The sequence below is a fragment of the Mauremys mutica genome, chromosome 1 (genome assembly GCF_020497125.1).
Source record: "Mauremys mutica isolate MM-2020 ecotype Southern chromosome 1, ASM2049712v1, whole genome shotgun sequence".
NCBI classification, from domain to species: Eukaryota; Metazoa; Chordata; order Testudines; family Geoemydidae; genus Mauremys; species Mauremys mutica.
This window is the reverse complement of record NC_059072.1, coordinates 325412641-325436439: the sequence shown is the minus strand read 5'-3', so window position 1 is coordinate 325436439 and position 23799 is coordinate 325412641. Positions and strand designations below refer to the sequence as shown.

Sequence of the window (23799 nt, the reverse complement as noted above, 5' to 3'; positions counted from 1 at the left end):
TCAACCTCCCGCGCCGACCCCAGCGGCACCGAAGTCGTCCTCGGCGCGCAGCGCACCAGCGGCCCCGAGCCGCTCCGGTACCAAGACTGCTCGAGCTCCGCAGCCGGCACCGGCGTCCCGGCACCGTTCCCTCTCTCCCGCGAGGAAACGGAAAACGGCGCAGACGGCCTCTAAACCGCATGCTCCGGGACCGCTTGCCCAGCCACCACCGGCACCTCCGGTACCGGCTGCGGCGGTGCACAAACCGTGCACGGTACCATCGACTCCGGCGCCGCAAGAGCCGTTGAGTCCGGTACCGCCCTGCTCCCCGGTGCCAACCGCGGTCGAGCTACATCTCCCGTCGACGCCCGAGACCACCTCGACGGCGAGAGAGCTCATCGAGCTCACAGAGGCACCGAGCCTCCGGCCCCCGGCACCGCCGGTGCGAGCCGTTCAGTCAGCGGGCAAGCCGGCGATGATGCGGCCGCCTCCCCGACGGACGCGATAGATGACGGTCCCGCAGACGGTCACCGCCACGCCGATCCAAGTCCCGGCACCGTTCATCATCACGGTACCGCTCCCCGTCTCGGCACCGGTCGCAGTCCCGGTACCGCTCAACATCGCGGTACCGGTCGCACTCCCGGAGACGCTCCTGGTCCCGGTCACCCGACCGTCGGTACCGGAGGAGGTCCGGATCTCGGTACCGTTCCCGGCACCGCGACTCCCAAAGCCGCTCCCGACACCGTCGGTCGAGATCGCAGTCGAGCTCCTGGCACCGAGGCAGTCGATGGTCCCGCTCTCCATCCCGGCACCGCGACGACCGGCACCGATCCTCGGCACCGTCCAGGGACATACTGCCGGCATCCACGGTGCAGTCTATTAGCGCCTCTGCCCCGCCTTGGCCTTCTCGTCAGCCCTCAGTCGCCTCTCAGGCGGGCAGCGGGAGAGATCTCCGGGCCGACTCCCATGGCCAGGACCACGGACCGCAGCAGTGGGGTTTTTGGGTCCCCTGGGCCTACCACGAGCCTCAAGGGCTCCCCTTCCCCCCGTGGCACGCAGGCGCCGAACATAGGGTGCCAGAAGCCACCGTGAGCAGGCCTCCCCCATCACCACCGGGTGAGGCCCCGTCGCCACCTGGTCCCGCAGAACATCCGGGGTCCGAGGCGGCTTCACGCCCCCTGGAAGAACCACCTCCAGAAGCGGTGGTCCAGGGTCTGTCCTCATCATCCTCGCCGGATGAGGCGGTGGCGGGGGCTTCTACGGCAGACCCCCCTCCTATTGACTTGCGGGCCCACCAAGACCTTCTTCGCCGGGTGGCGAAGGCTATCGACCTCCCCGTGGCGGAGGTCCCAGAGGATGACGACCTGGTGACCAACGTCATTGGAGCTGAGGCCCCGCTGCGGGTGGTCCTGCCCTTCATCCGCACCATACAGCGGAATGCCACTACCATCTGGCAGTCACCGGCGTCCGTCCCTCCCACTGCGCGCGGCGTGGAGCGCAAGTACTCGGTCCCGCCCACCGGATACGAGTACCTCTATACACACCCGACTCCGGACTCCCTCGTGGTACAGTCCATAAATGACCGGGAGAGACATGGGCAGCCCGCTCGGGCACCAAAATCCAAAGACGCACGGCGCATGGACCTGTTGGGCCGGAAGGTCTATTCGGCGGGTGGCCTCCAGCTCCGGATTGCCAACCAGATGTCTCTTCTCGCTCGTTACACCTTTGACATCTTGGTGTCCCTGGCGAAATTTCGGAGCTGATCCCAACAGCCTCACGTTATTATTCCTCTCCATCACAGAACTCTCAAAAGGAGACGCCATATCTAAACAGACTGTCTAAATGGATCTCCAGATGCATTGACTTTTGCTATTGTCAGCAACAGCTTCAGCCCCCACCGGAGACCCACACATATTCCACCAGTTCTCTATCTGCTTCGATAGCCTTTCTTAACAATGTACCCATTATGAACATCTACAAAGCAGCAGCCTGGGTGTCAGCCTGTACATTCACACAACGTTCTGCATTAGAGCAGCATTCATCATCAGATGCTCTAGTCACCTAAAGTGGAGCTCCCATAGGGATACCTCAAAGAAGAAGAGAAAGTTACTCACCCTGTGCAGTAACTGAGGTTCTTTGAGATGGTTGTCCCTGTGTGTGCTCCATTACCCTACCTCCTCCCCTCTTCTTTGGAGTTTTCACATTAAATACTCTGTGGTAGAGACAAAACTGGAAGTAGGGTGTTGGTCGCACGGTGCTACGTAACTGCCTGAGGCAGTGCGAGATGGGGACTGGCACTGTGGTGCACCCACAGAGACAACCATCTTGAAGAACCTTAGTTACTGCACAGGATGAGTAATTTTCTCTTTTCTCTCTCCTTATAACAAACTTTTATGTACTTGAAAACTGTTATGTCCCGTCCCCCACTCAGTCGTCTCTTCTATACACTAAACAAACCCAATTTTTTCAATCTTCCCTCATGTTTTCCAGACTTTTAATTTTTATTGTTGTTCTTCTCTGAACTTTCTCCGAGAATGATGGTTGGTTTGGCTTTTTGCAACAGCATTACACTGTTGACTCATTTAGCTTGTGATGCACTGTGACCTCCTGATCCCTTTCCATAGTACTCCTTCCTAGGCAGTCATTTCCCATTTTGTATATGTGCAACCAATTACTTCCTCAGTGGAGTACAATGTACCCCCACACCTAAGAGGTTGGAACGCCAGTACTTTGTCCTGTCTGAGGAGGCTGACTTTTTTTCCCCCTCTCACACCCCTCCCGGAACACTTCCACCCCCACTTCACTAGTGGTGCATGCAGTGACTGAACAGGCGAGACAGCACTCACATGCCTCCACCCTCTTGGATAGGGCAGCGAAATACCTTGACCTTCTGGGCCATAAGGCATACATTTCTGTGGCCACGCAATTCCACATCTCTAACAAGCAGGCTCTGCTAGTGAAGTTTGACTTTAATAACTATGCCAAGCTAACAGAGTTCCTGGAGAATCTGCTGCAGGACAAATAGCAGTGTTTCCAGGCCCTGGTGGAGGAAGGTCACCTGATGGCCAAGGTCAGCCTCCAAGTTGTGGTGGATGCAGCGGATGCATCCTCCCACTCTCTCACCACGGGTTTCATCATGCAATGAGAGTCCTGGCTGCAATCCTCTGGCTTCCTCAGGAAGGTCCAGACCACCATCCAGTACCGTCCCATCGATAAGAACAAGCTATTCTCCGCAAAGACAGATGAGTCCCTCCACTCTTTGAAGGACTTGACTGATGTTCCTGTCTCTCGGGATATAGAATCGTAGAAGATTAGGGTTGAGAAAGACCTCAGAATGTCATCTAGTCCACTCCCCTGCTCAAAGCAGGACCAACCCCAACTAAAATCATCCCAGCCAGGGCTTTGTCAAGCCGGGCCTTAAAAACCTCTAAGGATGGAGATTCCACCACCTCCCTAAGTAACCCATTCCATTGTTTTACCCCCCTCGTAGTGAAATAGGTTTTCCTAATATCCAACCTAGACCTCCCTCACTGCAACTTGAGACCATTGCTCCTTGTTCTGTCATCAGCCTCCACTGAGAACAGCCTAGCTCCATCCTCTTTGGAACCCCTGCCAGGTAGTTGAAGGATGCTATCAAATCCTCCCTCACTCTTCTCTTCTGCAGACTAAATAAGTCCAGTTCCCTCAGCCTCTCCTCATAAGTCCCCCAGCCCCTTAATCATTTTCGTTGGACAATGGACAATGGCTTTGCAATCACATCAGCCAACTCTCTCAGCGCCCTCGGATGCATTGCATCCATCCCCATGGACTTGTGAACGTCCAGCTTTTCTAAATAGTCAGCCTGTTCTTTAACTTGTTCATATACACGTTGGCACCCTGCCAGAAGCAACAGAGACCACCTTTCTGGCCACACTCCCTATGCCCCATACAACATCCTCTACCCTTGGTATCAGGAGCCTGCATGGCACCACCCCCAGTGCCCAGGGCGTCTACTCCCCGTACTTTCTCAACCTGATCTCCAACTACTACTACTACTTGATCTCCAACTACTCAATATATATTATCAGGAAAACCAGGTTCTGTATAGTGACACTCACTTCCATCATCCCCTCCCTCTCCCAGGGGGCATAGCTCTCGACGTGAAGAATGTGTACTACCACATCGACATCCATCTGGCCCACCACAGGCTTCTTTGCTTCCACGTGGGTGACAACCACTACCAGTTCAGACTTCTCCACTTTGACACTGCGATGGCCCCAAGAGTCTTCACCAAAGTCTTTGTGGTCATGGCTGCTCCAACTAAGACTTTTGAGGTGGTACTCTGTGTTCCGGTTCTTAGATGACTGGCTTCTGGTGGCACCATCCCTTCCCAAGATGGCATTGGCCATCCGTCCTCTCCGCTCGCTTCTCACCACTCTCAACGTCTGTTTCAATGAGGAGAAATCTGTGCTTATCCTGATGCAGACAGTTCACTTAATCAGAGCATGCCTGGATTCTGTAGCAACTCAGGTCTTTCTCCTGGCTGGCCATTTCGCTGCCCTGATGGCCCTACACTACAACCCACAGTGCACCGCTGTCTCTCTCTCTCCTTGGGCATATGGCAGCCTGCACCCATGTGACTCTGCATGCCCATCTGCACATGCTCTGTCTACAGCTGTGGCTCCTGTCAATCTGCAGACCACACTTCGACTACCTGGCCACCACACTGATTGTCTCATGTCCAGGCCTCCCTCACATGGTGGACCAACCCTTTCAAGATAAGTACCTCCTTTGCCACTCCTTTTCCAACCACCACCCTCCCTAGCCAGTTGAGGTGCCCACATGGGCAGCCATGCCACCCAAGGGGCTTGGACTCAGCATGAAACCTGCATACATATCAATATCCTGGAGATTTAGGTGGTCTGCCATATGTTCCTGCCCCTTATCTGAGCTCTCCACATTCAATTCCTTTCTGACAATACCACTGTGGTGGCATACATAAACAAGCAGGAAGGCACCAAGTCCTAGTCGCTTTGTGCAGAGTCTATCCACTTCTGGAACTGGTGTATCCACCAGAATGTCATACTCCATGCGGCATACCTCCTGCAAGTGCAGAACTCTCTTCGGGCACACTTGGATGGACCTGGTATCTCAATTACGAGTGAGAACTACACAATCCCACGCTCGGTTCCATCTGCCATGCCTGGGGCACCCTTCACTGGGACTTCTTCACCACTCACAAAAACCGCATGTTTCCCCTTTACTGCTCCTGGGGGACCATGGAGCATAATTCCCAGGGCAATGTTCTCCTCCTTCTGTGGTGGGACAGGTCTCTGCTATACCTTCCCCCATTCCCCAAATACTGCACAGGATCTGCTGCAATTGAGCCACAGCCCTACTGATAGCTCTGTTTTGCTCTGATAGTTCTGGTTTTCATACTCTCCACCCGCCCCTCAATCTACTTCCTCACACTGCCAGACCTCCTCACCCAGCACCAGGGCAGAGTCCAACATCCCAGCCCAGGCCCAGTTCGCCTCACAGCCCATGTTTTTGGATGGGACTCACATGTAAACAGCCTGCTTGACATCGGTACATCACATACTTAAACAGCAGATGAGAACATAAGAACTGCCCTACTGAATCAGACCAAAGGTCCATCTAGTCCAGTATCCTGTCTTCCGACAGTGGCCAATGCCAGGTACTTCAGAGGGAATGAAGAGAACAGATAATCATCAAGCGATCCATCCCGTTGCCCATTCCCAGCTTCTGGCAAACAGAGGCCAGGGACACCATCCCTGCCCACCCTGGCTAATAACCACTATCCTCCATGAATTTATCTAGTTCTTTTTTTGAACTCTGCTGTAGTCTTGGCCTTCACAACATCCTCTGGCAAAGAGTTCCACAGGTTGACTGTGCATTGTGTGAAGAAATAATTCCTTTGGATTGTTTTAAACCTGCAGCCTATGAATTTCATTTCGTGACCCCAGGTTCTTGTGCTATGAGAAGGAGTAAATAACACTTCCTTATTTACTTTCTCCACACCAGTCTTGATTTTATAGACTTCTATCAAATCCCTCCTTAGTTCCTTTTTCAAACTGAAAACTCCCAGTCTTATTAATCTCTCCTCATATGGAAGATGTTCAATACCCCTAATCATTTCTGTTCCCCTTTTCTGTACCTTTTCCAATTCCAGTATATCTTTTTTTTTTTTTTGAGATGGGGTGACTTCATGCAGTATTCAAGATGTTGGCGTACCATGGATTTATATAGAGGCAACATATTTTCTGTCTTACTATCTATTGCTTTCCTAATGATTCCGAACGTTCTTTTAGCTTTTTTGACTGCCACTGCATATTGAGTGGGTGTTCCCAGAGAACTGTCCACAATGACTCCAAGATCTCTTTCTTGAGTGATAACGGGCTAATTTAGACCCTATCATTTTATATGTATAGTTGGGATTGTTTTCCAATGTTTATTACTTTGCACTTATCAACATTGAATTTCATCCACCATTTTGTTGCCCAGTTGCCCACTTTTGTGAGATCCCTTTGTAACTCTTCACATTCTGCTTTTCACTTAACTATCTTGAGTAGTTTTGTATCATCTGCAGATTTTGCAACCTCCTGTTTACCCTTTTTTCCAGATTGTTTATAAATATGTTGAACAGTACTGGTCCCAGAACAGACCCCCTGGGGGACACCAATTTTTACTTCTCTCCATTCTGAGACCTGACCATTTATTCCTACCCTTTGTTTCCCTTTTGTGAGGGACCTTATCAAAGGCTTTCTGAAAATCTAAGTACACTATATCCTCTGGATCCCTCTTGTCCATATGCTTGTTCATCGCCTCAAAGAATTCTAATAAATTGGTGAGGCATGATTTCCCTTTACAAAAATTGTTAACTCTTCCCCAACAAATCATGTTCACCTAGACGAGCTTCCACACGGGCTTACTATGCTGTGAAATGGAAGCGTTTCACCTCCTGAGGCGCAATGCCAGCATCTCCTCCTTAGTGATGTCTCTGTCACCACCATCCTGGACTATTTCCTGGATTTTAAGACTTCAAGCCTTTCCCTCAGCTCGGTCCAAGTCCACTTCATGGCACTTAGTGCCTTCCTCCCACCAATAGATGGCCACTTGGTGTTTTCTCCCCCCCACCATCACCACCACCTGCTTTCTGAAAGGACTGATGAACACTTCCCACCAGTCCTTAAACCAACTCTCCCCCAGGAACCTCAATCTTGTACTTTCTGCCCTCATCAGACCTCCCTTCGAGCCCCTGGCCACATATTTCCTCTCACACTTATCCATGAAGGTCATATTTGTCATGGCCATCACTTCCACTAGGCAGGTCAGCAAATTGGGAGCCATGATGGCTGACCTCCCCCATAAACTTCCATTAAAAGTTTTGTTGCATCTTCACCCTACGTTTCTCAAAAAAGTGGTCTCTGAGTTCCACGTCAACCAATCAATCCATCTCCCGGTCTTCCATCCTAAGCCACACTTCACTCCAACAGGCAGGACTCTGCACTCATAGGATGTCCATTGTGCACTTGTGTTCTACCTTGACAGGACCCACGTCTTTTGCACCTCTCCATGCCTTTTCATAGCCATTGCAGAAAGGTTGCTAGGCCAACCCCTTTCTTCACAGCTCATATCAAAGTGCATCTCTACATGCATCATAGAGTGCTACAGGTAGTCAGGATTACAGCCCACTGCTTCAAATGCAGCTACCTCCACCTCCCTAGTGGACATCCCCTGGCAAGACATATACTGGGTGGCGACCTGGCGCTCTGTGCATATCTTCACTACCCAATATGCCATCGCCCAGGGAGCGACAGAAGATGCAGCTGTGGGCTGTGCTGTCCTGCAGACAGCGATACCTCGTTTGTCCTCATACCCCCCTCCAAGCTGATCATTGCTTGATTCTCACCTGCATTTGGATACATATAGGGACCATCACTCGAAGAAGAAGAGGTTACTCACCTGTAACTGGATGTGTGGTCCCTATTTGTATTCCAGTACCCACTCATTGTCCCCTCTGGTACGGACTGCGCTATTCAGTGTGAAGAGGATGACTGAAGGACCGTCTCCCTGCATAGCCTCTTAACCTCACCTGGAGCATGAGGTAACATATGAAACACATGCACATCAATGGACACTGCTACTGAAAACTTCTTGCTCCAGTGTATGGTGCACATGTGCACCCAAGTTTGGAATACAAATAGGGACCACATATCTTGAAGAACCTCCAGTTACAGATAAGTAATTTCCTTTTTTATGGCTATTATGTTGGCAAAATCTCAGCCATGATGTTATGTGCATTATGGCAGTAGTCTACTTCGTTTTATTCAAACAGGAACGTCCAGATAATCCATGGGGCAAAGTATCTGTTAATCTTTATTTTGATGGGATGTCACTTTCTTCCTTTATGGCATACCACAAACACTGCATTTTTGAAGATTGTCAGGATATATCAAATCTGGTAAGTAAGATTTATTGTTTGTTTTTGCTGCTGTAGTGGCTCTGAAAGATTAAACATTTAATCCATTTGTGGTTGTGACCTTTCCCCCAGGTTATTGTCATTATTACTTTGTCACATTTTTAAATGCCTTTTAGGTTTGTTGTATATTACTAATGTCTGAAAATGTATAAATCAGCAATGTCAAAGGCATAGTTTGCAAGTAGAAAAAAACATAGGTACAACTTCTTGCCAAAGTGACATGGAAATTCCTAGGGAATTGCAAACTTTTTGCTCTTGAATTCATCCATAGTAACAGTGAGAACTGTACTGAAAATGATAGCTACTTAATTTTAAATTTTATTAATGAATTTATTATTCTAAACTGATATAAAACTTATAGTTCTTTGAGTGATTGCTCATGTGCATTCCAATAGGTGTGTGTATGCGCTGCATGCACGATCGCCGGAAGGGTTTTCCCCTAGTGGTACCCGTCGGGTAGGCTGTGGAGACACCTAGAGTGGCGCTTTTATGGCGGTGTATATATGTCCCTGCCGACCCGCCGCCTGCTCAGTTCCATCTTACCACCCATGACGGTCGTTGGAACTGCTCAGTCTCTTGCATCTGCAAGTGCCTTACCTACTGGTTCTCTTGTTTTGTGTGAATAGTCGTTAGTTAGTTATTAATAGTTGTAGATCAGTTTAGCTTACTTCAGGGGGTTTCCCCCCGTTCTACTCTCCCTGGTGCCAGGGCATGACTTGGTTGCAGGGGTTTAAGGCGTGCGAGTGGTGGGCAAAACCCATGTCCACAAGTGATCCACACGCCACCTGTCTCAAGTGTCTCAGGGAGGGCCATCAGACAGATAAATTTACTGGACAGTTTACTGGAGCTTCAGACCCCAGGCCAAGAGGGAGTGGGACTATCGTCTGAAGCTCCTCCTGATGAAGTCGGCCCTTCAGCCAGAGCCAACACTGGCATCCTCAGTGTGCAGCGCACTGGCCTCAGTTTGGGATGTCCCAGCACCGAGGAAGGACTCCACCAGGGAGCACCAGCACCGCTCCCTGGCCCACAAGGCCAGTGCCACCAGGCGTCACTGTTCGCGTTCCTGGTGCTGCATAAGAAAAAGAAACCAGACGGGACGTTCCCTTGTCAAGAAACAAAGGACGGATTCCAGGGTGGTGCGGCCTCTGGTGGGACACCCTCGGTCTGGTGCTCAAGAACTGGCGCCATTGACTTCGAGCCATTGAGTCCGGTGAGAACGGACTCCCCTACCCGGGACGATTTGGAGGAAGAGCTTGACCTCCCCTCCACTCCGAACACACATGAGGTAGCTCGAGACCACATTGCCATGATGGCACAGTACCTGGCTTTGCAAACTCGGGCACTACCAGTAGCACCAGCGACGGCACCGACTGCGGCGTCGAGCCCGGCACTGCGGACGGCTCCAAAATCCGTCGTGGCACCAATGGCAGCACCGCCATTGATTCATCATCAGGGGAAGTCCGTGATGTTGCGGCGCCGATCTCCATCTCCCCGATACTGCTCACTGGCACCGTCAGGCTCTGCTCCCCCATGGTCGGGTACAGAATACTTGTCAGAGTCGGACGCCAAATCTTCTGTCTCCCAAAGCAGCCACCACCGATCCCGGCACCTTAGGCCAGCGGAACAACTGGCACCAGCCATCGCTTAGCCACCCCAGTGGCAGGGCCCAGTACAATGGCCCTTTTGGACCCCTTGGGCCTACCATCAGGCTCAGAGATCCAGGCCAGTATCTGTAGTGTTCCCCCTCCCCATGCCCCTCAATCAGCAACATCGCTGGCATGCTACACCCCTAGGGCCCCTGAGGACTCCGTACAAGACAGAGCTGCTGAGCTGCCACAGGCAAGCGCAGTCCCTCCTTCACTGACGTCGGTGTCTCCTGAACCTCCGGTTGTGGGGAGCTCTGAGGTACCTGACCCAAACTCCAGAGGGGCCGGAAGACCCCGTCCCTGGAACCTCTTCACTGGACGAGGCGGTGGCAGGCACATCTACCATTCTACCACCAAGACCTGCTTAGGAGGGTGGCAGTTAACCTTAACCTACGGGCAGAGGAGGTTATGGAGGACACGGATCTGATGGTAGACATCCTCGCTCCCAAGGGTCCTTCTAGAGTGGCCTTGCCCCTCATAAGGACAATTCAGAACACCACTAGGGTGCTCTGGCAAACCCTGGCCTCTATACCACCAATGGCTAAAGGGGTAAAGAGACGCTACTTCGTGCCGCAAAAGTGCTACGAGCACCTTTTTACCCACCACCAGCCAGGGACTCTGGTGGTTGATGCAGCAAACCGCAAGGAGCAGCAAGGACAGCCAGGCCCTGCACCTAAGTCATGGGACACCAAGAAGCTGGATCTCTTTGGCCATAAAGTCTATTCGACTGGTGGGCTCCAGCTTTGAGTAGCGAATCAGCAGGCAGTGCTTAGCTGATACGCCTTTAATTCCTGAGGGCCGGCTTTAGACCAATTCCACCAATTCCCCCGAATTGGGCCCCGCACCTAAGAGGGCCCCGTGCCCAGTGGCAGGGCCACCAGGGGGGGCAAATGGCAGAGAATCCCTTCCCTGGTTAGAGGCTCCCTTTTAATTTTTACTCACCTGGCGGCGCTCCAGGACTTCGGCGGCGGGTCCTTCACTCTCTCCAGGTCTTCGACAGCACTTCAGTGGCAGGTCCTTCAGTGCCGTCGAAGACCTGGAGCGAGTGAAGGACCTGCCTCCGAAGACTAGGAGCGCCGCCAGGTGAGTACAAGCTCCACGTATTTTTTTGTGTGTTTTTTTTTGTTTTGTTTTGTTTTTTCAGTCATCCCTGCTGGGACCCCGTTGAAACTGTTCGAATCGGGCCCCGCACTTACTAAAGCCGGCCCTGCCTGGAGCTTGTTGGCTAAATTCTGGGAGTTAATCCTGGCTGACTCTCAAGGAGTTTGGTGCGTTCCTTGAAGAGAGTAGAGTGGTGTCTAGGACTGCCCTCCAGGCAGCACTGGACGCGGTGGACTCTGCAGCTCGAACCATGGCCACTGCCATTGCAATGAGGCACAGGGTGTGGCTCCAGGTTTTGGATATCCCACTGGAGGTCCAGAATATCATACAGCACCTCCCCTTTGACTGCAAGGGCCTGTTTGCTCAAAACACGGACATGGGCCTGCATAGCCCAAAGGACTCTTGCGCAACTCCTGAAGTCTTGGGGTCTACACACCCCAGAACGGGGGACAGAATGAGCTGGCCGACTGCCTCAGTCGCTCATTCCATGGACATGAGGGGGTCCCTGAGACCGGACATGGCTCACTCAATTTTTCCAAAGGTGAGGCTCTCCCTACATGTACCTGTTCACAGTGTGGGGCAACAGGAAGTGCCAGAGGTTCTGCTCCTTCCTGAACCACAGCCCAGGCTCCACCATGGACACCTTTCACTTGTCATGGACGGATCACCTGCTGTACGCATTCCCGCCATTCCCCCTCACACACAGTGTGTTCCTCAAGACTCGTCAGGACAGGGCTTCTTTGATCCTCATAGCACCGGCGTGGCCTCTACAGCACTGGTTCACCATGATACTGAACCTCTCAGTGGACAGACGAGTAGCGCTCCCTCTGTCCAACCCTAATCACACAGAACCACAGCCGTCTGCAACCCCCTAACCTGGAGTCCCTCCACCTCATGGCATGGAAGCTCCATGGCTGAACCCTCTTGAGCTTCAGTGCCTACAGTCAGTAAGGGAGGTCCTGTTAGGAAGTAGGAAATCCTCCACTCGAGTCACGTACCCGGCTAAGTGGAAGCATTTCTCCATTTGGTCTCGACAAAGGGGAACTGAGCCACAATCAGCCCCAATTCCCATTACTTTGGACTATCTTTTATATCTCAAGCACCAGAGGTTAGCAATATCACACCTTGCGGCCATTTCAGCCACCGGGAATGGTGGCCGAGGGAGGGTTAGTGTTCAGTAACCCCATGGTGACCAGGTTTCTTAAGGACCTGGACAGACTTTATCCCCCGGTACGACAGCTCGTTCCCAGTGGCACCTCAACCTGGTCCTGTCCTCACTCCTGGGCCCCCCCTTTTTATCCCATGGCTACCTGCCCTCTGTCCTACCTCTCCTGGAAGGTGGCCTTTCTGGTAGCTATAACCTCTGCTAGAGCTCAGAGCACTGACCTCTGAACCTCCTTATTACAGTATTTTATAAGGACAAGGTGCAGCTACAGCCTCCTGCATTCCTGTCTAAGGTTGTATCTCAGTTTCATGTGAACCAAGGTATATTTTTACCTGTGTTCTTTCCTAAACCCCATGCCACTAACAGGGAGCACATGTTCCATTCCTTGGATGTTAGACGTGCCTTGGCATTTTACATTGAACGCATGAAGCCGTTTTGTAAATCACCACAGCTCTTTATTACTATCGCAGAAAGAATGAGAGATCTCCCGATCTCATCACAGCGCATCTCGTCATGGATCAAATTGTGTATTAGGACTTGCTATGACCTGGCTAAAGTTCCAGCCCCTCCACTTATGGCGCACTCTACCAGAGTGCAGGCGGCGTCCGCAGCATTCCTGGTGCGGGTCCCTATCCAGGATATCTGCAAGGCAGCAACCTGGTCTTCAGTCCACACCTTCACTTCACACTACGCCATCACCCAGCAGGTGAGGGATGATGCTGTTTTTGGTAGGGCAGTCCTGCACTCAGCAGTCAGGTGAACTCCGACCCCTCCCCCTGGGTAACTGCAGGGAAGTCGCCTATTGGAATGCACATGAGCAATCACTTGAAGAAGGAAAAATGGTTACTTACCTCTCATAACTATTGTTCTTTGAGATGTGTTGCTCATGTCCATTCCAAATCCCGCCGGCCTCCCCACTGTCGGAGTATTCCGGCAAGAAGGAACTGAGCAGATGGCAGGTCGGCAGGGACATATATACACCACCATAAAGGCGCCACTCTAGGGGTCTCCACAGCTGACCCGACAGGTACCGCTAGGGGAAAAGCTTTCCGGCGATCATGCAGGCGGCACGTGCACACACCTATTGGAATGGACATGAGCAACACATTTCGAAGAACAACAGTTATGAGAGGTAGGTAACCATTTTTTATGGACTATCATCCAAAAGGTACAATAGTTAACTTCAGAAAAGCATTTAAACTCTCAAATTATTTTTAAGGATACTTCTTCAGTAAGATATCTGACTCTCCCTGCTGCTTCTGATCTGGTTTCTCTAGAAGTGGCAGAAACTTCAGGAGGAGTGGCTTTTTCTCACCTCATCCTGAATAACATTTCCTCTTTATGGAGAGGGAGGAAGCCAAGATTTTTCGTCTATGCTTTGTTTTTGCTCCACTTTATATACTCACTGCTCTGCACTTTGTCAGAGAATCATAGAAATGTAGGGCTGGAAGAGACTTCAGGAAGTCAAATCCCGTCCCCTGTGCTGAGGCAAAAACAAGTAAATCTAGACTACCCAGATAGGTATTTGTCCAGCTTTTTCTTTAAAACTTCAATTATGGGGATGCCACAACCTCTCTTGAGAGCCTATTCCACAGCTTAACTACCCTTATAGTTAGAAAGTTTTTTCCTAATATCTAACCTTAATTTCCCTTCCTTCAGAATAAGCTATTACTACTTATCCTACTTCCAGTGGACATGGAAAACAATTGATCACATTCCTTTTTATAACAGCCCTTAACATATTTGAAGACTATTAGCAGGTCCCCCTCAGTCTTCTTTTCTCAAGACTAAAGATGTCCAGTTTTTCTAAACTTTTATCAAAGGTCAAGTTTTCTAAGCCTTTTATTTATTTATTTATTCTATCCTCTGCACTCTCTCCAATTTGTCCACCACTTTGCTGAAATATGGAGCCCAGAATTGGACACAGTACTCCAGCTGAGGCCTCATGAGTGCCAAATACAGTGGGATATTTCAGCCCATGTCTTAAATCCAACACTCCAGCTAATACATTCCTGAATTATATTAGCCTTTTTTGCAGCTGCATCACATTGTTGACTCATGTTCAATTCACAGTTCATTTTAACCTCCAGATCTTTTTCAGCAGTACTACCACCTAGCCAATATTCCCCATTTTGTAGTTGTGCATTTGATTTTTCCTTCCTAAGGTAGTACTTTATACTTGTCTTTATTGAATTTCACCTTGTGGATTTCAGACGAATTCTCCAATTTGTCAAGGTCATTTTGAATTATTATCCTGTCCTCCAAAATCCTAACCACCCCTCCAAGCTAAGTGTCATACACAAGTTTTAGAAGTATATTCTCCACTCCATTATCCAAGTAATGAAAATATTGAAAGGTACCAGACCCAGGACTGACTCATGTGGGACTCTACTAAATAAATCTCTCTAGTTTGACAGCAAACCATTGATAAACTAGTCTTTGAGAACGGTCTTTCAATTAGTTGTTCATACACCTTATAGTCATTTCATCCCTTCTCCCATTTAGTTGTGCCCCAAAATGCACAGTTACCTATTTTCAGTCATGTTTTTGAGAGAAGCTATGAAGTGGTGCAAGAGGGAACCTGTTTTTTTGAGGGTTGTTGAAAGTACCCAATCACACCTCAAAGTTCAAGGAGGGTTGGTCCATTCTTACTAGAAAATACTGCAATTTTTTATATATGGATTCCCTTTCTGTTAATGAATTGGCCAAATCCTGCATACTAGAAAATACTGCAATTTTTTATATATGGATTCCCTTTCTGTTAATGAATTGGCCAAATCCTGCAGTTCTCAGACAAAATTCCCATTGGAACTTGGCGGAAATTTTGTTTGAATGCAGACTGCAGAATCAGGTTCTAAAGCCTCAGTTCATGAAAGTACTTGAATATGTTCTTTAGTCCCATTGATATCAATGAGAGTTAAATGTTTTCCTGAATCAAGGCAGCCTTTATGTATTATGAATTAAGGAAATATTACCTGAAAAATCTAAGTGTTTTATCTACATATTTTAGGTGTTTATAAGGCCACTATTACACTGGTACCTAAATTGAACTGTACTCTACTTGCTTTTTAGGACATAATACATTACAGTGAAAAGTGTTTTGAGGATAAATGTAAAATCAGCTATGAGGTAAGTTTCAATGTGTAGTGTGAGTGGGTGGGTTTAGGTTTTGTGGGTTTTTTACAACTGATTGCTAAAAGTCATAACCTTACCTAATCCTTCTGTGCCAGGTCCCAGTCTGTTTTATTCAGATCCCTCCTAAAGACTTGCTTCCTTCTTGAAATGGTTGAAACCCTTCTTTATTCTTGTTAAAGAAAAATTTTAAAATGGACTTTTCAGTTTTTCAGCCATTTTTCAGTCAAGTGCAAAGTACATTATATATTGTATTGTTACTTTGGGAGGGAAGCCATGGATTGATTTTTAGCATTTGCTGTTGAACAGTGCTTTGGCTGTACCTCTATTTTATCTTTTAGTGGAGAAGTTACACCTAATTATCAGTGCTTTATTCTGCTGTGGTATCTTCTTGTTCTTAGCCTCAAATAAAGTACATAACTTAAGAATAAGTAAGACCAATGGTCCATCAAGCCCAGTATCCTATCTTCCAACAATGGCCAGTTCCAAATGCTTCAAAGGGAATGTACAGAAGAGGGCAATTATCAAGTGATCCCTCCCCTGTTGTCCAGTCCCACATCTGGCAGTCAGAGGCTTCGGGACACCCGAAGAGTGGGGGTGCATCCTTGACCATCTTAGCCATTGATGGACTTTTCTTCCATTAACTTACCTAATTCTTTTTTGAATCCAGTTATAGTTTTGTCCTTTACAACATCTCGTGGCAATGAGTTCCACAGACTGGCTGTGTGTTGTGTGAAGAAGTACTTCCTTTTGTTTGTTTTAAAAATGCTGCCTACTAATTTCATTGGGTGATCCCTCGTTCTTGTGTTGTGTAAGACTCCATGTTTGTCACAGATTCCGTGACTTTGTGACCTCCATGACTTCTGCAGCAGCTGATGTGCCTGGCCCGGGGGCCACCTGAGCACCTGGGCCATTTGCACTGGCTGCTGCTGGGGCAGTCTCACCCCCCTGCCCCTAGCAACAGGAGTTTGGGAGAGAGCTCAGGGCTGGAGGTTGGGTGTGGGAGGGCGCTTACCTAGGGCGAGCCCCCGGAATGTCTACAGGAACTCCCCTCCCTCAGCTCCTAATTCCATGTGCCACCTCTGCCGGCAGGCACCGCCCCATCAGCTCCCATTGGCCACGGTTCCCAGCCAATGGGAGCTGCAGAACCGGGGATTGGGGCCGAGCGGAGGCAGCACGTGGAGGTAGGAATGCCCCAGCCCCGCCAATCCTCCCCTTGAGCACGGGCTGCGCCACCCCTGAGCACCCGCAGCGCATCCCCTTTCCCGGTCTGTGCCTCCCCCAGCACCCGTGGTGCCCCCCAAGCTGTCCCCCCCCCCCAGTTTTAGTCAGGGGTATATAGTAAAAGTCATGGACAGGTCTTGGGGTGTGAATTTCTGTTTACTGCCTGGGACTAAAACATAATAGTCTTTTTTTTTTTCTTTTCAAGCTGAATACTCCCAGCCTTTTTTTAAATCTACTCTCATGTGGAAGCTGTTCCATACCCTTAATCATTTTTGTTGCCCTTTTCTGTATCTAATCCAATTCTTATATTATCTTTTTTGAGATAGGGTGACCAGAACTGCACACAGTATTCAAGGTGTGGGCATACTATGGATTTAAATAGTGGCTTTACGATATTTATTGTTTTTTTATCTACCCCTTTCCTAATGGTTCCTAATACTCTGTTAGCGTTTTTGCTAGCAGCTGCACATTGAGCAGGTGTTTTCAGAGAACTATCAACAATGACTCCAAGATCTTTGTGTGGCAACAGCTCATTTAGACCACATCATTTTATATGTATAGTTGTGATTGTTTTCCATTATGCATTACTTTGCATTTATCAACATTGAATTTCATTTGCCATTTTGTTTCACATTCACACAATTTTGTGGGATCCCTTTGTGACTTCGCAGTCAGCTTTGGACTTAACTATCTTGAGTAATTTTGTATCATCTGCAAACTTTGCCACCTCACTGTTTACTCCTTTTTCTAGATCATTTATGAACATGTTGAATAGCACTAGTCCCAGTACAGATCCCTGGGGGACACCACTGTTTACCTCTCTCCATTCTGAAAAATGACCATTTACTGCTACCCTTTGTTTCCTGTCTTTTAACTGATTACTGATCCATGAAAGGACCTTCCCTCTTACCCATTACTGCTTACTTTGCTTTAAGAGCCTTTCGTGAGGAATCTTGTCAAAGTAGTGACATCATTTTATTATCAGTTAATATCTTAACTGTTTAGGAGTATCTCTGAATAGCTTTTCTTTAAATATTTTACATCCTCCTTAAAGAGGTTAGGGAACTAATTGGGTCAATGCATGAATTTTGTTTATCTGCTTAAAAATGGAAGATAAGAATTAAAATGGAACCAAGGAAAATTTGAATTTGATTTGATTTTTCTTTGTTATCAGGGATGTCTTGTTTACCTTATTTTAGTCTATAAAATAACTCCTCTGTAGTTTCAGAAGTCATAGAAGGGCAAACTTGCAATTAGTTACCAAAATGTGAAACCTAACTAAATTCTATCTTGTTCTAGGAGTTGCTGTTATCTGAAGCAGGGGCTCCTGTTTTGCCACCATATATAATGCTAACAGTACCTATTCCAGGAGAACTTTTTCCTGTTAGTGTTAAGCACCTTGTGTCACCTAATGAGGTATATGTTATAAATGTTTGTTTGATAACGGCTACAAGATATGACTGCCTCTTTCCAGTCTTGTGAACGCTGTAATGGAAATATATCAGTGTCAGCATACAAGCATTTGTGGTTATCAGTTATTGATAATTTAAATCTGTATCAGTTAATTAAATTACAGCATGTCAGTTATTTATATAGTGGTTCAAATATTTGGGTGGCAGGAGTGTTTGAGAAATAAACAATCCTGTCTGTATTCTTTAAAAAATATTCTCAATGTCATGTTCACATTATAGACATGACTTTTAAAAAGCAGATGCCTCCTTGCACACACAAGCTATGCTGGCAGGAATATTTATCTTAGTAGGCTCACCCATGCCAGACAGATCAAAGAGTAGGAGCCAGACTAAGGCAATCTGTTAGCCCACCTGGTAGGGAGTTGAGTGGGCTAACAACCTACTCCTGTGTAAAACAAAGTCATTACAGAAACCTATACTACCACTCTGTCCAACAAACTCAATCCAACTTAATTCAAATAATCTACTGGTGAATTTGCTCTCTCCAAAATCCATTACCAAAATTGGTACATGGAATGTGTGGACTAACATGAGGCTGGTAAAACAGTCAAAGTAACAAAAGAAATGGGGAGATATAAATTAGATGTACTTGGCCTAAGTGAAATGAGATGAGTTACATCAGGACAAATCACCTTGTCAACTGGACACATCCTACTATATTCTGGATTACTGAATGCCAGTGACATACACAGAGATGGTGTGGGTCTGATAAAATCAAGGGGGGGCAACCAAAAGCTTGATAGAATGGGCACCAGTTTCAAAAAGGATTATAATAGTACAATTTTCATCAAAATTCCAGAAAGTGTCTGTTGTTCTCCTACAAATCAAACTAACCAAGAGTGTAAACAAAAAAAACAAAACCAACCGCCTTGTACAAGCAACTACATAACAAAATAGATAAAATCCCAAAAGAGATGTCGTCCTAGTAATTGGAGAAATTAATGCTAAAGTAAGGAGCAACAACACTGGCAGGGAAGTAAATACGGGGAAACCAGGCCTTGGTGAAATGAATGAAAATGATATGTTTGCTGATTTTTTTTTTTGTGTGTGGAATGAATGACCTGGTCATTGGAGGAACCATCTTCCCTCACCATACTATTAATAAAATAACTTGGAGGTCAGCAGATCACAGAACAGAAAACCAAATTACACTACACTATACCAACAAAACAAGGAACCAAACCACGTTACAGTTCTGCACAAATGTAATAGAAATTTAAAAGATATAGGTAGCAGGTGTGAGAATGGACCACATGCTAACTAAATTGAAAATAAAAATAAAAACAAAGAATAGGTCTGAGCAGCAGAGACACCACATTATGTCACCCAACTAAAATGCAGTGAGAGTTTAGAATTGCTCTAGCAAATAGATACCAGGTGCTTGAAGATGATGAGACAATAGAAGGCAAATGGAAACAGGTAAAGGATACTTTCACTAAAACTTGTAAAGAAATGCTGGGATTCAGGAAGAAACGTCACAATGAAAGGTTATATGAGAGGAAAGATGCAAAATTTAAACTGGAAACAAAAACACAGACACACTGACTCCAGAAGGAATATGCAGTAAAGAAGAGAGGCCAAAATAGTGGTAGGAAAGACAAATGAAACTTTGTAGACGAAATGGCAAGAGATGCACAAACTGCTACAGTACAAAATGATACAAAGACACTGTGCAACATCATTAAACAGTTATCAGGAAGAATGTCCCAAGTAAGATAATTACACATTATAAAGAATAAAGAAAGTGATAGATTCAAGGTAACAATGAGAATAGGCAGGGTTCAGACAGGAGAAATCATGTATGGATCAAATAATAATCCTATGTAGTATCATAGAACTTGTGATCTAATGGAAGTCAAAGCTTTATATGAATTGGTAGATTTCCAACAAGCATTTAATACAGTGAGTAGAACAGTTTTATGGAAATTGCTGTCACAGTGGAATCCCTCAGAAATTTCAGAGCTTCTCTGAAAATATGATGTGTGAAGTAATTTATAACAGTGAACTGAGGTTACTATGGGCATCAGCCCAGGATGTCTTATGTCACCTATGATCTTTTTACTGGTGGTGGATTGAGTAATATGGGGATTGAGTAATAAGGGACATATAGTGGACTTTGACACAGGAGTTAGAGGACCTGGACTTTGCAGATGACATCAACTTGCTATCCCATTCCCATAGAGACATGAAAGTCAAAACAAGTGATTTACAGGCCTATCCACAGGTAGTAGGATTGAAAATCAACACTGTAAAAACCTAAAACCATTAGAATCAACACAAAACAAGAAACACCAGTTGCATTTTCTGGTTCTGACCTAGATGAAATTGGATATATCACATATCTTGTCAGCATTTTAAGTACAACAGATGGAACAGAGGAAGACATTAAACCAGAATAGTAAAAGCAAAATGTGTTTTTTGTAACTCTACAGTTGATCTGGAGAAACAGAAATCTTGCCCTCTAGCTAAACTTCAGATATTTAACCATTGTAAAGTTGATCTTGCTACATGGTGCTGAAACTTGGAGACTTATGAAGACTTTACTATCTAAACTCTAAATCTTCATTGACAGCTGCCTTAGACAAATTCTCAATATTAGAAAAAAATCACAAGCAACAAACTCCTGAAGGAGGATGAAACAGAAGCCAGTAGGATTGGAAATTACAGAACAAAAATGGAAATGGCTAGGCCATTCATGGAGGAAATACCCAATAACGTAACAAGATAGGCATTGAACTGGAACCCCCAGGGCAAGAGGCAGTGAGTTAAAACCACAACAGACACAGAATTGAAACCTATCTGAATAATGTGGAAAGAAGCAACGACTGCCACAGGAGACCAGCAAAGATGGAAAGCGGTGTTGAAAGCCCTATGTTCTGCATGAAATACAGAGGTGTAAGAAAAGAAAGAGACTTGCACTGACAGTTGTTCCCTCAGAAATGTATTTGGACCATGGGACCTCCTTGTTTGTTTGTTTTTTTAAAAAGTCTGATTTTTTTAATTATTCATTTGGTGTAATAGACAATAAGTAATTGGATTTGATCATTGGGGTAGCATACTGACTTCCTCTCCTGTATTTTCTTTCTTATATTGAAGTGGTGAAACATTCTCATCCCACAATGTTCAGTTTTGTGGGCTTTTAGTATATTACCAATTATCTTTTGTTGGCCTCCTATTCAGCATTGTTTTTTCTCTCAGTCCACACTGCTGCTACCTGGTACTGCCCCTTCTGGACAAGGGCCTAATCTTATGCCCATTGTAATCAAAGGAAAGACTCCCACACGTTTCAGTGAGTTTTGGATCAGACCCCAAACCACAGACCAGTGAGAAGCTGGTTAGGTCAAAATCTTACAGAGGGATTGGTTTACACTGAGCTATTAAAGTTATGTTGCTTGGTAAATCTATAGATCAATCAGTGGCTCTTTGTTACTCTCTTTAATGACTTTTTTTGTATACTGCTCTAGCTTTCTACATGAAACCATGGAAGTTTCTTGGTAGAGCTAATGCTGTTAAAATATAAGACTGAATTTAAAATGTGATAAGGTGCTTAGATACCTTAGTGATGGGCTTCCAGTTTAAGAACTAAAATAGAATATATGTTCTCAATTTAATTATCTAACAAATGCTTTTGGTTCCTTGTCCATGAATACGCTGAACTTCTATATGCTTTTTATCAGGATAAATATTCCTTTATAAGCCACTGCTAGAAACTCTACTCAGATTCCTCCAATTGTGGGCAGCAGTTATGTATATGCAACATCAGCATGAAACTCATTACAGTGATTAGAAAAATAACATGACATTTGATTTAAAAAGATTCTAATTACAGAGTGGAGGGTAATGGTGAGTTCTTGTTCAAATGCTGGCCCCATCTATATTCTACAGCATGAGTATACATGCACTCTATACGCCTGCGACTGGAGATTTGATGCAGACCATAGCTTTGTATATTAATGAAAGTTTAGCTCTATATATAACAATTATTTCATTATTTATACTAATTGGCCACATTAAAAATAAAATTTAGATGAAATAGAATGTTTTCATGCTTCGCAAGAGAGATCAACTGTTTTAGAAGTTGTTTTTCCATGAATTTCATAGTGGCAAATCCAAAGGAGTGGGAGGGAATCCTGAATAAGTCCAAACCTCTGTGGAAGTTTAACACCTTCACACTTTCATATATGCAGAGCTTGTGTTACTATGGTTACCAGGTGTGGCATTAATAAATAGTAACTGGTTGCCTTGAACTAAACCCTGAGTAGTAAAATGTAAAACAAATCTTAAGGTGTGGAGGAAAGAAGAATTAGGGGGAGGGGCAGTGTTTCTTAAGTGACAAATCTTTCCAAGATGATAACCATTATCCTCGTAAATATCCCTTTATCACTTATTACACCTGGCAGTTAATTCTGATGTGTCTGTGAAAGCTGTAATCTTTTGTCTTTTATAAAACCCTTGTCTTTTTTAGATGTACATTTGTCTTGAATCAGCAGAGGGCCTTAACCAGCAGAGCGACACAGAGGATAGTGGTGTCAGCTGGGATTTGGAATCTGAGAGTCTAGATCAAGTCCTGAAGCAATGTAATCAGAATGTGGAGTCTCTTCCTTTTCTAACAGATTTTAGAACAGGTATTTTTGCAATTTTGTTTTCCCTGTTATACCTTACAGAAGTACAAACCTCTTCAGTAAATACTTCTATTTTATGTGTGTCTATATTTTTAAATAAAACTTAGCTATAAATTCTTTTGGAAGTGTCAGAGTCGCAAGAGACAATAGTGGTGGTTCTTCGAGGGCTTGTGTCAACTCCATGTTAAGTGTGTGCGCTCCCATGTGCACAGTTACCAGATATTTTTCCCTTAGTGGTATCCATAGGGCCAGCCCTAGCGCCCCCTGGAGCCCCGTGCTCTTGCACTGCTGGCCCCACACCCCTTCAGTTCCTTCTTATCACCTGTGACAGTTGCTGGAATGACTTCTCTCTTGTGCTTGCAAGTTCTCCTAGTGGTTTTTGAACTCTGTTATTCTTGTATATAGTTAGGACTTAGTTGTTAGCAGTTAGTTAAGTTAGAGTAGATAGTGGTCCCATTGCAGGATGTTGTCCCAGGGACAGGGCATGTCCTGGTCCCCATGTTTCAAACTGGGTGTCAGCTGCCATAAGCCCATGCCAGTGAGCGACCTGCATGTAAGCTGTTTAAAGTGCCTCCAGAAAGCCCACATTAAAGACAGGTGCACGATCTACAGGAGCTTCAGGCCACACACACAAAAGGACAGGGACATTCATCTGAAGGCCCTGCTAATGGAATCAGCACTCAGATTGGCCTTGGAGCTGTCCCATCTGATTCAGCGCCGAGCACTTTGGCCTCGGTACGGAGTGCTCCCCCAACACCATGGTCTGCTTGGCACTGTTCACCATCTTCAGTGCCGAGGAAGTGGCACAAGAAACTGCGCTGAAACAGGGCACTGCCCTGTGTTAAAAAAGGATAAGAGGGGAAAGGCTGACAAGATGAGACCCCTGCTGAGCCACTCATCCTCCCCAGAACTATGGTTGATGGCAGTTGAGTCCAATCAGGGATCCACCACTGACTCCTGGGAGCAATTGGGGCAC

The 23799-nt window shown here is 46.4% G+C and overlaps 1 protein-coding gene across 5 annotated transcripts in view; it reads left to right on the top strand.

The window, feature by feature from the left end:
- Nucleotides 1–23799, top strand: part of RNF17 (ring finger protein 17) — a 211164-nt gene that overhangs the window by 174573 nt on the left and 12792 nt on the right. For all 5 annotated transcript variants that reach the window (XM_045018061.1, XM_045018034.1, XM_045018044.1 and 2 more), the window contains 4 exons: nt 8318–8443; nt 15446–15502; nt 18029–18145; nt 22667–22826. In XM_045018061.1, the coding sequence (XP_044873996.1) occupies nt 8318–8443; nt 15446–15502; nt 18029–18145; nt 22667–22826 (460 nt within the window). The remainder of the gene's footprint in view (nt 1–8317; nt 8444–15445; nt 15503–18028; nt 18146–22666; nt 22827–23799) is intronic.